General features: G+C 45.2%; 1 protein-coding gene across 6 annotated transcripts; it reads left to right on the top strand.

Moving 5' to 3' along the window:
- Position 1: 1 nt before the first annotated feature.
- On the top strand, positions 2-16,932 carry LOC115342948 (solute carrier family 2, facilitated glucose transporter member 5-like). Of its 6 annotated transcripts, none has more exons than XM_041124409.1 (13): positions 2,214-4,454; positions 4,999-5,129; positions 6,746-6,844; positions 7,295-7,455; positions 7,973-8,097; positions 10,715-10,867; positions 10,951-11,076; positions 11,374-11,561; positions 11,973-12,083; positions 12,603-12,704; positions 13,114-13,189; positions 14,318-14,445; positions 15,107-16,932. In XM_041124409.1, exons 2-13 carry the CDS (start codon positions 5,073-5,075, stop codon positions 15,335-15,337), a joined length of 1,557 nt encoding a protein of 518 aa, XP_040980343.1. In that variant the 5' UTR covers positions 2,214-4,454; positions 4,999-5,072; the 3' UTR covers positions 15,338-16,932. The 6 variants fall into 6 exon arrangements, with proteins under 6 accessions (XP_029874090.1, XP_040980343.1, XP_029874088.1 ...); XM_030018228.2 differs by having other exon boundaries at positions 4,822-5,129; XM_030018227.2 differs by having other exon boundaries at positions 4,795-5,129.
- The last annotated feature ends 185 nt before the right edge of the window (positions 16,933-17,117 follow it).

Here is a 17,117-nt window from a genome sequence, read left to right as displayed (position 1 = left end):
TTCCTTCAGGTTTCTTCTGTGTCTACCTTAAAGACCAAGGCATGTACAGGAAGAAAAATCTTTTCTACCTATTTGTGAGTGTGTGGGTCTTGTTTCTCTTTGGGTCAGTTGACCTTATGGACTGTGGCTTTCAGCTATGTGAGATTACAAACGATACGTAATCATGAGATTACAAATGGTGCTTTCTCCAGATGAGTCCAGGCTATGAGGTAGGTGGGACTAATGTTGGGGAGAGCTGGTGCCATCCCAGGACTTGCCCAAATAGAGAAAATTCAAGTCATTATGGGAAAAAAACCTGAGGCGTGGGCAGGCTGACAGTTGAGTGTGGCTTTGTAAGGTGCCATGCGATTCCAACATGTGAATGAGTTTTTCTCAGAATAGATTCAAATTTCCTTGGCCATCTCACAAGCCTGGAAGCAGCCAAGACCCCGGTGTAATAAGTGGTGCTGGACCATGGCTCTATGCACAACTGATTGAGGGACAGTTTTTGTTACTAAGGTTGCACAATGCTTCCCATCTGGGATATCTGCTTTTTTGTGGTTTATAACTCTGCCTCAAATTGAACCAGTTGATCCGGGCAGGCGAGGAAAGGAGTCCAGATGCTGTAGACAGCAAGTAGAGGGAAACTTGTTTGTTCTGCAGCGTTAGAAGTGATTGAAGGCTCCTTGCAGTACTTTGGCTGCTCTGTCAGGGCACTTGCAATGTGTGCTTTGTCTCAACACTCTGCCTTCTGACTGCACGACAAGCATTTGAGAAAAATGTTAATTTGCACATCAAGGGTTGTATTTCAGTTTATCCTAAATATTGCCATCCTTGGGCATGTCTTTGCTGCTTGGAGCTCCTACGCTCAGTGTGCTCCAACACATGGACTAGGGTTGATATCAGAACAAAGCGGAGGGAGCCGAGCTGTGTGCTGGTTTCCAGTAACTCTTGGGAGTCTTTTGAAGTTCATGGAGAGGTTTTAAGTGTATAAAGACAGGAAGAGTTGTATGTGTGGGGAGGGTGCTGGCTGCCTATTATGGACTATGGGAGTGGAACCTGGGGAGGGGAAGTAAGAAAAGCTAGGTCTGCAAAGAACAGAGCTTGTTAAATAACAAGAGCTGGAAGGAAACCACGGCTGGAAAGATGAGAAGGACTTGTGGTGGTTAGAAGTGGAGCTGGAAGTTTTAAGACTGATTGGATGAAATGAAAATGTTGAGTGGAGGAGAGTGGGCTGCGTGAAGGAGGCGGGAGTGGGCTGCAGCTCTGGATTGAGGGGAATAAAGAGCAAAGGGCTGTGATGGCTGGAGGGTGTTTGCCCACGCTCTTTCCCCAGGCAGGAGTTGGTTAGAGCTTGGTGAGTTCACCCCTCACCTATACATACTCTCAGTACTGTTATACTACTTACCGGTACTGTTGATACTGATTTGATCATTGCAAAATCCTGTTCTCCTTTTTTTCCCTTTTTGTCGTCTTCCCAAGACTGGAGTCTAATTGGGCAAGACGATCCCTGGCTCTAGGAGTGAACCAAAGTTCTGTAGTACAGGAGGATTTGGGCAATGTCTGTTCTACTTTAAAACCTAGAAGGTGTGTGTTCAATGAACCGTCTGTTTGCAAGAAAAGGATAAATCTTCTTGTTGCTAAAGTGGAGGAACATCTTAGAAAAGTAATTTCTGGTTGTGCCACTACTATCTTCTCTTCCCGTCATGAAGAACAGTTACAGAGACGACACCAGAGTACTCTAATGCTGGCAAACCTAATGTTTGTAAGATTTATGGTTGCATAATACAAGTCACTCCTGCTGCTGAGAAGCAGTGTGAATATCCGTTGTGCTGCACTGAAATCCATGTATCTTGTAGTCCCTGCAACCCTATAGGGAACTGCAGAAATCAGTGCAGAGTGGCATGAGCTGGCAAAAGGCAGGTCTTGGCTGGCACAGTCAGTATTTCTGTCCTGGATTGAAAAATGAACCCACTAAGGTCCGAGAGAGCAGCGTGGGTATTGGACGGTCAGATGCTTCCGCTGAACAAAGCGCAGATGGAGATTTAGTATCCAAGCATTCCAACGCTTTCTGAAACATCTTCTGGGTCACACAGCACCGCCAATAGAGAAGGGACCGCACAGTTCTCAGACCAACTTACCAGCTTGTGATATGGTAAGTTTACAGATCTGTCTGCTCCTTTGTTTTTATTTTGGGGATGCGTCTGCATGGCCGAGGCTCTTCTGAGATGGTCTTTGAGGGCAGCAATGGAAAAGGAAGAAGGTTGGCAGGATGCTGCCTAGCATTGCCTTTGTGCAGCCACAACAGGGTCTCGTTTACCTTTTAGTTCCAGAGCCTCATGTCTGCTACTGTTTACCTGCAGAGCATGCTTAATTATCCAGCAACCCCCTTTCCTATTGCGAGGGGATCAGACTGCCATGTCTACCTCTTGCTTAATTGGCTGGAAGCCATTTATGCAGCTGATAAAGCAGTATCTCTATATGACTTATTTGCAGGCAAGTCATTTGTTACTTAAATTATTGTTTCACCTTGAGGCCCTAGTTGTAGCTCAGGACTGCATATGATATTGAATTAGCCTTGACTGAACATGCAATTCCTTCCCAAAATGCAGGTGAAAAGGCTGATAATGTCACTCTTCTGGACGTACACTGTGGGATGTCTCCTAAGTCTCTTTACTGCAAGCATTGCAATCAGTATACTGCAGCGTGGCTGACTGCCAGCTCCTGATCTAACCATCACTTTTGTATAGCTCACTGCTAAGGTTCTCTAGCGGATTTCTTCTCCTGGAAACTAAGCCTCCCCTCTTAATAATTTTTGCCAAAGATATCAGGATTTCATAGGGTCTGGTTTTGAGCACAGACAATTGGGCTGAGTGTAAATAGTTCCCTGCACACGTGCATGGGAACTCTTACCATGTGGTGGACAAGTGCAGAGAAGATACAGAGCTGAGTTAATGTGTCTGGGCAAATGCACTCTGGGATGAAGAGCAGATGTAAGAAACTTAATATGTACCGTAGCTGAAATTGAAAATGTGCTTGTAAAACGCCTATAAAATTGACTCTCTACTTGTTACTGGCTCTGTTCTTTGCCCAAGTCCAGTAGGATCTCAGCTGTTGAAGAAGTTATATCCATGCAATTGCTTTGAAAGTCCAAGAAGTTCATTCACCATCCTGTCTCCCTTCATCAGTCTCTTCCAAGATCATCCCAGTGCCTATTACTACCTTATGGATGTTGTTACCAGAATCTTGCTGTGATTGGCAAATATTCAAAGTGTTCTGCTGCCATAAGCAGATACTTACTTTGATGAAGGACTTCTGATGGCAAACATACATGTCCTGTTTGAGTTCTCTATGTGTCGAGATGATTTCTTCAAGTTCAGGGAAGGAGTTTAAAGACCATGATAGAGAATTCTCCTTTCTTTAACAACTGAATATCAGGGTGGCTGTCATTCTGCCAAGAGCTCCCAGAAGAATGATACTGTCTTCAAAGAACAGGAATTTCATGGAAGAAGTTTGTCCTCGTTGCAACTTCCCCACCCCTGGGGCACAATGGCTCACTTTCCATTTTCCCCTCTTTTGGCCAAAGATCTGTGAAAATGAGAACTAAACTAGTTGCTGAGTGAGCTATAGCCTGTCCCATTTGTTTTGGGGTGCTTTGAGCAATGTTTGAAGGCAGCATGGGAAAAGCTGAGTTAGCTCAGAGTGTCTTGGTTGGTGCCAGCTAGCTACATTCTCTCAATGGGAATGCAGAGGAGGGTAGAGAAAGATGAGTTATGGATGAAATTAATATTCTGGTTTGCATCTCTCTTCAGTTAAGACACCATGTGATAGGGGGCACTGAAGCAGGAGTAGTTCCTGAAGGACACAGGAATGTTCTTGAGGTGTGCTCCGCTGTCGGGATATCCTAGCAAACAGCATCCTTGAGGATGGTAACTTATAACAAATGCAATAAAAAAACAAATGACAAGAAGTCTGGGGACTAAGTTCCACTATCCTGAAAGCGACAGGGCTCTGTTCCCTTCCTATTTTTAGAGCAGAATGCTTTCACCTGGAGGAGGGGAGGCTGCAACCAGTCAAAGAATGCATGCAAGACACATGAACAAGTCCTGTTGCTCAAGAGGATGCATTTTTTTTTTTAAGCTGGCAAGCTGGCTGTTAAAGACAGACCAATAACAAGGTTTGGTTCCAATTGCTCTGGCTGCTGGAGGTATCTGTGAACTTTGCATTTCTCTGATAAACTCTAGAAATAGTAGTGGACTATTAACCAAGTCCTGTACTGTTCAAAGTAGTCTCCTAGGGTAGGAGGTTAATACTAAGCCAGCGACACGTGGTATACCTTGTATGTAGAGGGAAAGGAACTAACGTGCTTTGGTGGAAAAACCGTCTTCTGCGCACTGTCAAAAACACGAATCTGAGAGGATGAACCTGTTCTCTGCGAACTGCAAAAGCGCCCTGAGCAAGTTGGTCAGCGCAAGGTAGGACAACGAGCAATATTTCAGCCCAAGGGCAGATACGCAGTTTGTGGCTGCAGGAGAGTTAATAAGGTTTGTTTTTATCACTGTGGCCCATGGCAAACACCCTCTCTGTTGCCAAGGCTGCTCCCATGGAATGCTCCATTTTCCCTGGAATGCAGCAGCCTCTCCAGCTGCGCGTCCCCAGCAGCCCATGAGCTGCAGCATGAAGGAGCAGCAGCTCTATTGCTGTAGACTCATCTTGTCGATGTACATATAGCTGGGGGGGAAAACAGCTTATTTAGCAGCTTTTGCGATAAGTCCGCCCCTTCTAGTTGGACAGATGAGCCTGTTTCCCCTGTAGCTAGGCAGCACCTCTGTTTTGAGTCAGGATCTGGCAAAAGAACATCTGACCTAGCAGCGACAGACTTGAACGAGGAAAAGAAAGAGAAGACACGAGGGAGTCACGCAGAGTACGGGAACGATCGGACAACAACAACTTGGCCGATAGAGCTTGTGGTTGATTGGATGTTTTCTGAAAAGTCACAGAGCGGGATTTTCTGCGTAGGGCGTTTCCATCCCCTGCGTTGTCTGTTTTGGCTATAAAAGCCTGTACTCGGCATCTGTGATTCAAACACTGAAATGAAGTCGAAAGGAAAGGAGGAGGAGAGCTCCGACTACAGTGAAGGTTCAAAGGGGGTAAGTGTGCCGGGCTCTATACTTCCAACTTCAGCCTCCCCTGGAGATGCAGAGCGAGCTATTTGAGATCTGCAGGTACTTGTAGAGGAAGGAGAAGACCAAGATCTTTTGGGCTACCATATCCACAACTGCTCTCACATGGAGAGCAGAGATGCCTATGTTCTTAAACCCAGTTTATGTTTGTCTGCAGTGTAGTGTTGCACTGAGTCTCATGATTTTCTCTCTGTCTGCAGCTGACGTACCACGTAACTTCTGTGTGACTTTCCCCTTCTGTGTGTGAGTTTTCTTTCCTACTTTCTAATCAGTTTTAGGCTGTAGATGCCTCTCGATGGGGGCTACCTTTCACAGCAGCATTTATGTGGAATCTTGCACAGCGCAATGCTCGTGTACGCCAGAGGCTTTCCTAAAAGTGCTGAATGTGAACATCACCAGTGCCTCTTCTAAGATCCTGGGATTTGTTTAGTGTGAGCAAGGCAGCCTGCTTTTCATCACCAATGCGAGAATGTCAACAGTCTCCTCCTAGAAAATGTAGCTGGAAGCCTTGGTTTCCTTCTGATCCTTAGTCTGAGATCAACTTGAATTTTGATCTCCTGCAGTGCCTTAAACTCTGGAGGTGAGCTGCTGGAGCTTCTGAGGAATATAAGGAGTACCAGCAGCTATTTGGACAAATGTTCAGTTAGGGAAAGGACAGGTCCTTCATGTGGGACCTGAGTTGGGACGTAAAACCTTGCAGACGTTGAGGCTAATGATGGTGACAGAAAATTAGATGTGTCTGAATGAAAAATTACTTTATTGATGTAGCAGCAATGAGATATATTAGTGAACTATAAAAAAAAACAAAACCCAACCAAACCAAACCAACAAAACCAACCCCAAAACAAAACAGCTCAGTCAACACAGCAGGGCCAGCCTGAGGACTGAATAGCAACTAAATTGTTGCAAAAAGCAAGTTGCTTGTAACCCTGAGGACTGTTTACCCACAGACATGGTTGGTGTTTGATCCTACTCAGGATGGCAATTTCACCCTTCTTTTTAACCACACAGTGCTGCTTTTACACCCCACAACCAAGCCCTCGCTGAGCTACTTGGATAAGTCCTAATTGGCTTCAGTGGCAATCGGATTAGATCCATAAACAGCTTGATCCTGCAATGTGGGAGGCAGAACAAGCCAGCATGTGAAAGCAGAACAAATGAACAGGAAAGGGATTTTGCCACTTCATGCAAAATCTTTTCTTTTTAAAGCTTTCTTGTGCCAATATCCTGTGTTATTTTACTAAGCAATTTGCATGTTGGAAAAAGAATAATTGCATACAATTTTTTTCCCTGCAGGGTGGTATTTTAAGCATGGTAACTTAAAGATTATTCATCATCCAAATGATCCATCAATATCAGAAAAGAGTAGAATGAATTACTGTAATGACTATGTGCAAATCAAGCAGAACAAAATGAGTTATAATGAAAACAACCCATTGGGCTTGCTTTATACAGTAACATGAAGTGAAGAACACAGAAGACAAGTCTTAGGGTATTTCTTTATTTTTACTGAATGCCATTTACGCCTAAAAGCCAAACCTGCTTCTAAGGTGGTGTTTGAGTGTTTTCTTTCCCCTCTGCAGAAAATGACACTTTCGCTTGCGCTGGTAGCACTGCTGTCTGCATTTGGATCTTCTTTCCAGTATGGCTACAACGTGTCTGTGATCAATTCTCCAGCCCCGGTAGGTTGGACCCTGGAGCGGACCATGATCTAGGAGCAGGTTTGCAAACAAAACAAGGCAGGAGCCTAACAGTTAGATTATGGGTGTTTGTGGGCAGATGCTTGTACTTCTCCGTGCTTTGGGTCACCAGGCACCCGGTGTGAAGTGGTTCCCCAGGGAAGGAAAGGGGATGTTGAGGCCTGTAGCACTACTGTTCAGACTTTGGCCAGCAGAGAAGGGGCACGACGAACGTCTTTCCTCGTGGAAACCAGGCAAATCCGATAAGGCAGGATAACTTTTAGTAACAGTTATCGAGCCCAGGCTTCTCCATCCCTCTCTCGCATTCATTTTCCAACTCAGCCATTCTAGTTTTTATCAAGGCATTTGTTTAAAGCTTTACGGTATTTGTTGTTAACTAGCTTTTACGCTTGAAAATTTTACTTACTGTGCTAAACGTGCTCTGTATTTCAGTACATGCAAGACTTTTACAACCGAACCTACTTCAACAGGAATGGAGTGCCTATGGACGGTGGCTTCCAGACGCTTCTCTGGTCTCTTACTGTGTCCATGTACCCTCTGGGCGGCTTGTTTGGGTCCCTCATGGTGTGGCCTCTGGTCAACAATTGTGGCCGGTACGTGACAGTGGTGCTTAACATCCTTCACCAACAGTTTGCTGGGTTCAGATAAGACTCGCCTCACCGGTCGCTCCAGCTTGCCAAGCCCATCAGGAGCATGACGGTGTCACACACACCTTGATTGCAAGGCAGATGGGCCGGTGATTTAGTTGCTGGACTCAGCAATACGGGTTGTCTCCCATGCGCAGAAGAATTTATATGGTTTCAATGTGGTCAAGGCCAGGCTGTATGCTGGGCACTGAGCCAGGCTGAGAGCAATGATGAAAGTCCTGGGCTGGGATGTGAGATCAGACCCAGCTTCTGCTGCTCAGGTTTCCTGAGAAACTGCACTTCTTCCTTGAAGTCTTCATTCCCTGCAGGAGAAAATGGGACAATCACCATTTTCCCTTTTATTAGTCTTTGAGATGGTGATTCGTTTGAGTTTTGGACAGCGTAACACGGAGGGGATCTGTCTGTTACTGGGGCCTTAAAAAGAAAAACACCTGAATCTGTTTTCTTTCCTATTACTTTGCAGAAAGGGCACTTTGCTGATAAATAACCTTTTCTCCGTTGCTGCTGCCATCCTTATGGGAACCTCAGAGCTAGCAAAAACATTTGAAGTAATCATCCTTTCACGTGTTATCATAGGAATATATGCGGGTAAGTGAGAGGTTGGACGGTAAAGGGAGAGCAATAAATATGTTCTTGGCTATGTAAAGGTTTTTTGTTCTCACAACAGATGGTTTCACAGGTAGCATATTTTAGCCACACATCTGCATAACAATGCTGTACTTGCTTGAATAACAGTTGTCATTTGCATGTTGCAGAAGTACTAAAGATCTCTAGTAAACAATGGCAGTGAGACTGGAATTTAAGATGTACAGAGGAGATGTGTGTCTGTAGATGCAGCTATCCTCTGCAATAAGCATCTGCTAGGCACTGGAGCTCCAACAGCCAGGAAACCTGCTGATAATAATCTGTTTTCCCAGACATCTTAAAGCAGATAGCCTGGCGCTTTTTTTTGGTTTTGTTTTGTTTTATTATAATCAGAAACAGAATAATCCTTCTAAGTCAAAGTCATTGGAGACAATGCCAGAACTAATAATCCAGTCCTGGAACTGACTGTTATTCCTGCAGGAGAAAAGAAATGTTAAAATGGACAGCAAATGGTTCAGAGCCACTGGATTTACTGCAAAGATAGTGGAAAGCCAAGGAGAATGGTGTATGTGAGTTGCTGGTGTAAGTGGTTCCATTAGAGCTACAGTAACGTGGAACAAACAGAAACCCAGAAGGGCTGGATACCTCATGCGGTACTGTACTGAGTGTGTGCAGAGCCAGGCTGATAAGGGTCCTAACAGCATTTAGGCTCAATTAATTGGCTTTGGGCTAGCGAAAGCGACACGCTCCATGGTTTAGTAGTGAGTTGGGATATCCTGTGAAGATAAAATGAGAAACTGACATAGGAAAACAACTTGATCTGTAACATACAGCAATTGCAATTGGTGTGCTAAGGCAAGAAATTTATCTAGTCCAATGGTTTTGTTTTGGCTTTTGACTCTCCTAAGCCCAGCAGCTGCTCTTAGCATTGGTTCTCTGAATAAATACTAAGGGACCTGTTAAGAGTGATTACCTCTTTCCAGTTATTTATAACTTACAAAAGAATCTGCACCAGCTGTCCTGACTTGCCCTTTCCGGCTTGATCTCCCTTGAACTGTGGACTTTGTGTCTGGGGAGGGAAGCTGCTGAGCCAAAGCAGCCTGCTCCAGGCTCTGGTAGGGTCCAAGCATCATTCTGCCCAGCAAAAGGGCAGCTCTGGTGTATACAGGGCCCCTCTGTATACAGGGCTGGATCAGCATGGGTCTGAACAGTTGGAAAGCCACTGTTAATTGAATGTAGTCGTCCAGGAGTCACTGCTAGCATGTTTTAATCTGGGTAATTAAAGGGCTGGATAGAATGTGAACTCAAAACACTACACCTCATGAGTTTAGTTTTATAATGTTTTTCTAGTTGCTTTACTACTTGTTTCCGTGCCTTTTGGCTTTCAGATAACAGTTTGATCACCTTTGTAACTCCAAGCTCTTGAAGGCTAGGAACTTTAGAAATGTAAGATAAGAGTCTCATGTGGTCATTTGACTCCCAGAGTTTGGGTTTTGCATGCCAGGATTTACAGCGTAAGCATGGGAGCTGGCAGCTCGCTGGGGTTACTGTGGGTAACCGTGCAATGTTCCTCAAAATAACCTGGGTCCTTAGTGTCCTAGCTGAGTAGAAATACCTACTCCAACACGCTACCTGTAAGAGATCTCAAACCAGCAAAGCTCTCTGCAAAATGTTACTGAGCGATCAAAGGAGTAGTGAATTTTTAAAAGCCAGCAAGAAGTCACATCCCTCCACCCTCACATCAGCTTGTTTGGACACTAATTTCTTTTCTTGTTTTAGAAGAAGTAGAAATTCCTCCCTTACACTTTGAGTTTGTTTCCAAATCTGAAGTAGCACACAATTTTTCTTTGCATGTATTGTATTGAAGTACTTGGCAGACCCTGCTGGGAGAAAGCTACTTTTAGGAGGATGAATACTGAGAGTCCCCAAATCATCTGCCAGCTTAGTAGGCAAGACAGGCTACTGCTAGCCTTCTTGGACTCTTAAAATGCTTTGCTGCTGAGCAGTTAATAAGCTAGACACTGACAGCACCAGACGGTGGGCAGGTTGCCCATCCTGCACGTATGGTTGGTTCCCTACTGTATTTCAATTGACTGTTTTTTAGTCGAGATGGGTGAAACAATCCAGACTCCTTGAATTAGCTCCAGCATGGGAATGCCTCTGCAGCTTAGCTACAGAGACGATTTCTGTCTTAAGTTTAAGATATGTGAGTGTAATATTGACAGCCTTGGCGAAGGGACAGCGTTACGTACAAACAGAGAGGTAGTGGGACAAACTTCTTTGTTTAACGGCTCCCAGAGAAAGCTAGATTCCTGGGCCTTTCTGAGGACACCAGATGCAGTGATGTACCTCTCCACCTACTGAGTGAACCAATGCCACGTGGTTTTTTTTGTCCCATGTTCCACTGAAGAGTGAGGAAAACATGCACAGCTTATTCACTGGCCAGAAGATGACAGTAGTCTTCAGCTGGAGCAGAAGGGTTTGGGCGTGAGGTTTCCATGTGTTTTGTGGTCCAGCGGGGATCACTTTGGTCTCACATGGGGAAAAGGCATCTTACTGAAGATGGTGAGTGTGCTGACATCAGGCAGCTGCATGTCTAACATTGTTCTCTAACTACTAGGTCTGGCTTCCAATGTGGTTCCCATGTTCCTTGGAGAAATGTCCCCCAAAAATCTGAGAGGTGCTATCGGGGTAGTACCCCAGCTCTTCATCACTCTCGGGATCCTTGTAGCTCAGATCCTTGGTCTCAACAGCATCCTTGGGAATGCCAAAGGTAAAGCCCTGGCTCAGGACTTTTCTGTGGGCTCCGTTGGGGAAAGACTTCTCACAGTTGTCATCTTCTCTCACTTGTTGCAGGCTGGCCCGTGCTGCTGGGGCTCACTGGGATCCCATCGCTAATTCAGCTCCTTATATTGCCCTTTTTCCCTGAGAGTCCCAGATACCTGCTGATACAAAAGGGCAATGAAGAGCAAGCACGACAAGGTACAGCATCATCCTTTAATGAAAGGGGAGGTGGAATGGGATAGATCTGACTGTGGGACATGACTGACAGCAATCAACGGTGAAGCAAGAAAGTGTGAAATTCTTCACTGATGTTGCTGGTGGATGGAATTCCTGCAACATTGCTCCTTTCTCTGCATATGTGAATCCCTGAATTCCCACCATGGAAGCACTGCTGCCTATGTCTTGCATATTGTTCTGTCTTGATTTGAAGCAGGAGAGCTCACTGTAGTAGACCTGCTCTCTGGGGTCCATAACTCGCCTTCCTCTCCCAACTAGCTCTGCGGAAGCTGAGAGGCTGGGATGATGTGGATGATGAGATAGAAGAAATGCGCCAAGAAGACCAGTCAGAAAAGGAAGAAGGACATTTCTCCGTACTCAGCCTGTGCACTTTCAGAGGCTTGCGATGGCAGCTCATCTCTATCGTTGTCATGATGATGGGCCAGCAGCTCTCTGGGGTTAATGCGGTGAGTGGGAAGGCACGTGGGAAAGGCCAGTGGGGTGAGTAAGAAAGGGATGGGACTTTAGAATGGATGATGTGGGTCAGTGCTGACACAGGAGCTAGAACCTAGGACACAGGAGTACCCCTTCATCAGGGACATTGCTTCTGCATCATGTTACGGTGGGTTGACCCTACCCAGTACCAAATCCAGTACACACATGTACTAGATACAAAGTCAAGCTGTCCTGTTAAGGATAGTTTGGATGTTTTTCGAGTAATGTGCTTGTGCCTGGATCCAAACACCAACGTCTCCAGAAATCAAGGAATTCTGTTCCCAGGCTTCTGTGCACCAGTTCTAGGGTGTAAAAGCAGCCAGAATGGGATTCCTGTGTTCTGCCTTTGGCCACATATAAACACAGCTGTGGTTTTGCTGCAGGTCTTCTACTACGCAGACAGAATCTTCCAGTCGGCAGGTGTGGACAACAACAATGTTCAGTATGTCACTGTGTCGATAGGGGCCATCAACGTCGTCATGACTTTGATTGCTGTAAGTTTCTATTAAGGCTCTTCGAGTTCTAGCTTGTCCAGCCTCCCCTGTCCATCACTGTTTAAATTAGTTTGGTTTTTACACATACTGCAAGCTGCTTTGCACAACAGGTGCCCTGCAGTGTCCCTTGGTTGAAGGCAGCTATGTAACCAAAGTGATTAACCATGATGACTTCTCATATGCCTCAGAAGTTTTCAATCTCTGGTCTCCAGGCTGATATGCCCTTTTTTGCTGTCCAGTGTTACCGTGCAGGGCTTCCACGCAGGGCTTCCACGGAGGGCTTCCATGCAGTTCTCACTGGGACTGGGTACTGAAGAACGGCCTGCCTAGTCTCTCAGTGTTATTGACACATCCAGCTTTTTGCAGTTTCTGGGTGACTTCATGCCCACAATCCATCAGTAGATGGTGGAAATGTGCCTGAATTTCTTATAAGACAAAGACTACCTTAATAAATTTTGCTGGAATAAGAAGTGCTGTGCCCCAGGTGTCTGGTTTCTCACCCTCTTCTGTCTCTTCCAGGTTTTCATCGTGGAGTCCCTGGGGAGGAGAATCCTTCTCCTTGCTGGCTTTGGATTGTGCTGTGTCTCCTGTGCAGTGTTAACTTTGGCCCTCAATCTCCAGGTGCGTAGCTGAATGGCTCAGGTGATCATACCCATGCATTTCTGGACCTTCCAGGGAACAGGCCACCGGTATATTTTGAAGTTGCTTCTACACCCTAGTGGGGAGGGGACAGTATGAAAGGTCTCTGTACTTGTATATCTACCTAAAGTAAACCCAGGAAAAGCTATGAACTTGCTTGTCTGAATACTACCCTCCAGTATGTCATGTTCATAATACCTGTTGCATCCAGTCGTTGGAAGGAAGGATCATACCCAGGCTATGATTTTCGTGGCTCAGTATGGACATACCTGGCAATGGAGGGTGACACGGGCTTTAGAACGCCTTCAAATCTTACTACAAATAGTGCTTTGAACATGTTGGTGATGTTCAGATAGGAACCGCGTCTAACCTGTGATTAAATTCTTCACAGACCACAGTCTCATGGATGTCTTACCTCAGCATAGTGTGTGTCATTGTTTACATCATCGGCCATGCTATTGGAGCCAGTAAGTATGCACACTCTAGTCCAGTCTCCTCCACAAGCTGGGTAAAGCCAAGTGTTCTGTTTGATTTCAAATCAAAAGCTTTGTGGAGCTAATCCAAGGAGAATGAATTTCTTTGTGTGGCCATGCACCTTGTTGGTTGTCAGCTAGGCTTATTTATGTTCCAGTCATTGGCTGGCTGCGTCGGTGAAGCAGGGGAGCATCTGGCTTTCAACAGGAAAAGCAAAGGCACAATTGTGCTTGCGCTTGAGATTCCCTCAGTAAGATCTGGAGCAAAACTACGCTGAGATAGTGAGCCCTACCAACTGGGCAGAGATGTTGCATGCTTGCATCTGTAGGCAACAAATCGAATTAGAAGCGACTCAAATTATACACGTGGCCCTGCGGATCACTTTGCAGAAAGGAGATGTGCAGATAGGTGTGGATATTGGAAAGGCTTTGTCCTGACTCGGCTTCTCAGCGTGGTAGAGTTGTCTGTTTAGCTTGGAAGGCCCTTGCTGGATGCAGCAGTGCAGTTTTGAAACTCCTGTAGAGGTTTCGCTGGCAGATGGAATTACATACAACCTTTCCTTTTCCATTTATGCTATCAGGCACATTCAAGCACTGGGGGCAGGGAGATTGCTGGAGGGAGAACACCAGGTCAGCTGGACCTGTGGCCTGACCCTGTTAATGAGAACATGGTCTTTTTCTGCTTAACCTTGCCGCGGGGCGGCACTGCAGGGCACGGGCCTGAGGGCTCGTTCCCCAAAGTGTTTTTCCAACATCTGCACGTGTTGGCCTGTTTCTTTCTTTTCTCAAGAAGCAATGACTTCCTTAGTTGCTGCTCATAGAGTGCTCTCTGGAGAGACAGTTTGTGTTTATCAATCTTATTTTACAATTTGTGCTGGAGATGGGTTCGTGGTTAAGGTGCAACCATAGGAGAGAAGAGGTTGATTGCTGTGTGTGAGTTTAGGAAGTCATTTAGTTGCCCTGGTGGGTTTTTTTTATTTAATCCCTTATTTGATTTATTTGGTGTTTCTAAACACTAGTAGTTCAGAAACCATTGCCTGCCACTGAAATGAACAGTGTAATCTAGGAATTCAGAGTGGGAGAATTGCCTTTGGGATTTCCAAATATGCAACTACCTTCCAGGTCCAATTCCCTTTGTGATGATCACCGAGATGTTCCTGCAGTCATCCCGGCCTGCAGCATTCATGGTGGGTGGGTCTGTGCACTGGCTATGCAACTTCACCGTGGGGCTTGTGTTCCTCTACATGGAGGTAAGATGCAATCGCATGACAGGGCAAGACTTCAGCTTAGAATTAGTATCTTCACCCCTGTGTTCTTAGAGAGCCTTTTTAATCCTGAGAGCTGTAAATGCCCAGGTTGGTTCCCAGTACCTGTATGCAGGATTATACATTAAGGGCAGGAAACTGATGTTAATCAGCATTTTTTTATCGTTATCTATCTGTTGCACCTGCTTTAAAAGAAAGCAGTTACTTTTCCAGGTGAATGTCTGATCCTGAATTCAGGAGCATGGAAAAGATTGCAAATTCCCCATCTTCCATTGGGTGATGGAGGGGGGTGTGTCTCAGGGAGCCAATTTTGGCTTTTGATCTCGAGGTCACCAGTTCGAACTGATCCCCAGCAGTAGTGACTCATAAACTGCTACAGTTGCTGATTTTAGCCTGTGCAAAGGGAGCTGGTGAGTTTAGTTTGATTTATGCAACAGACCCTCAGCCTCCTTTTGCAGTAAATCTGTGGTGGTTTCCAATAAATCCATGGTGGTGGTATGAGAAGACAGGATCTAGAACCACCCCAAACTTCTAGTCGTTCAATTTAAGATACGTGCACGTCAGGGGTTCAGCATGTCGAAATCATGTCATGAAGGCAACTGGAGTATTGCCCTGATCCCTGCTCTGTCTTCTTTCATTGCCTTAGGCTGGACTGGGGCCCTACAGCTTCCTCATCTTCTGTGCCATCTGCCTCGCCACTATAGTTTACATCTTCTTTATTGTTCCTGAGACGAAGAACAAAACCTTCATGGAAATCAACAGGATCATGGCCAAGAGGAACAAGGTGGAGATTCAGGAAGACAAAGAAGAGCTTAAGGATTTCCACATAGTCCCAGGCAGGCAGGCAGAGAAGAAAATCTCCAGCAGCAAGCTGTGACCCAGTCCACTGTTTGGGCTGGCCCAGACGTTTTTCAGGATCTGTTCAGTGGGAGAACAAATATATGGATTCATCGTTTGATACTGATCTTCATTCAGACCTTCTGCAAATTTCCCACAGGAGGAGTTTCCAAATAAGCCATTGTGTCTTGAGAGTGTTCTCATTTTGAGTAATTAGCAGGACCATTCTGCTTCATGGCATAGCCACTGCCAAGGCAAATTACCCATTCATGGTATTTGTCACAAGGAAAGGGCAATGTCCTCAGCCAGCTCAGTTCCTGTGATCAAGTGACCTATGTCATCAGGTGATGTATGTCCCTGGTGTCCTGACTGACACATTTCGGGGTGACGCAAGTCAACACTTGGGCTGGGTTTTGGTCAGTTGTGTGCAAGGAGTGCACTGTCATTCACGTATTTGGGGGTCCAGCATGAGTGATGCCAGGCCTTTGGTCCTCTGGGGTGGAGAGACTGTCAGTCGTTCTGAGGTAGTTTGTTAGACGGGCTGATAATGGCATTTACCCTGTCAACTCTTGTCCTTCCTTTGTGTGTTTCAAAGGACCGCTAGACTGGAAATGCATATGACTATAATGTCACCCCTACCATGCTCACCCAACTCTCCTTAAAATCAAACCTAGTCCTCAGCTGTTGCTGGTGAGTCCTTCCAAAGCCTTATTCTTGAGGTTAGGAGTCATCCATCTGGCTGATGCTTATTCACAACCATTTCATACCCATTTGCTCCAGTGGCACTCTAGTCTTTGAGCTGTTTAGCTCATTTCACTCCCTACTGTTTACACTTCAGTTGCCAAAGAGCAACAGTCCCTTTCTTAATCCTTTAATAACCCTCATATCCCTACTCTGTATGCCTGAGCCAGTTGAAGCTCATTTGTCCCCCCAGACATACATGGTATTGAACTGAAACTTCTGATGGTTCTTGACTGAATGTGGATTTTATTCAAATCCTTACAAAAAAAGCCTCTGCTCTCAGTGCCTTTGAAAAAGATAAAGCCTTAAATGAATCTTTTTCATCTCAAATCAGAGACTTTTATTCTGTTTCCAATGTCCCCAAACTTTAAAAGATGAATTAACATTCATAAACCAGGTAGTAATGTGAGTTGAGGGTAAGAACTTCCCTGCTGCATTGCAGGAGTCAAATTCAGGTTGATTCCTGTGCAGTGGGCTACAGGTTGGAGCCTGTGTTTGCAAACATGTCCAAACTTGTCTTTAGCTTCTTACAGTGAGTTGCTTAAATTTAGTTTTTGAAATAACTCAGCTCTCAGGTACTTGAAACCACTTGAAAAAGTCTTCAAATGGTTTAGAGCTTGGTCTGTCTTCTGGTTTCTGGTTGTGTCCCCTAGGGGCACCATTCCACCTGAAGGCTAAGTTGGTCTGGAAAAGCTCTGGGTCTAAGGACTAGTGCCAATTCTCAGAAGAAACTAAAGTGCACACTGATAAAAATGGAGGGTTTCTTAAAGTATGTATTAGTTTACGGGGTTTTGGGGTTAATTATGGCATAATTTAACATGGAGAAATTAAATTTAATTAATTGTTATGCAGGGCTGCTGCCCTTGGTTTTGAAAAAAGCATAATTGTTGAAAAGCCTGGCATGGATTTTGTGGTGTTGATGCAGAGTGTCCTTCACATGATTTATTTTAACCTTAGAAAATGAGTTTTATACCTGCCCTCAAACTTGTGATGTGTACATGTTGAAAAAGAAGCTGTTTCCATGCTCTACATGCCTGTACAGAAAAGAAGGCATACCACTGATCAAAGCACAATGATTG

The sequence above is a fragment of the Aquila chrysaetos genome, chromosome 6, assembly GCF_900496995.4.
Source record: "Aquila chrysaetos chrysaetos chromosome 6, bAquChr1.4, whole genome shotgun sequence".
Taxonomy (NCBI): Eukaryota; Metazoa; Chordata; class Aves; order Accipitriformes; family Accipitridae; genus Aquila; species Aquila chrysaetos.
This window is presented reverse-complemented; position numbering and strand designations above follow the sequence as displayed.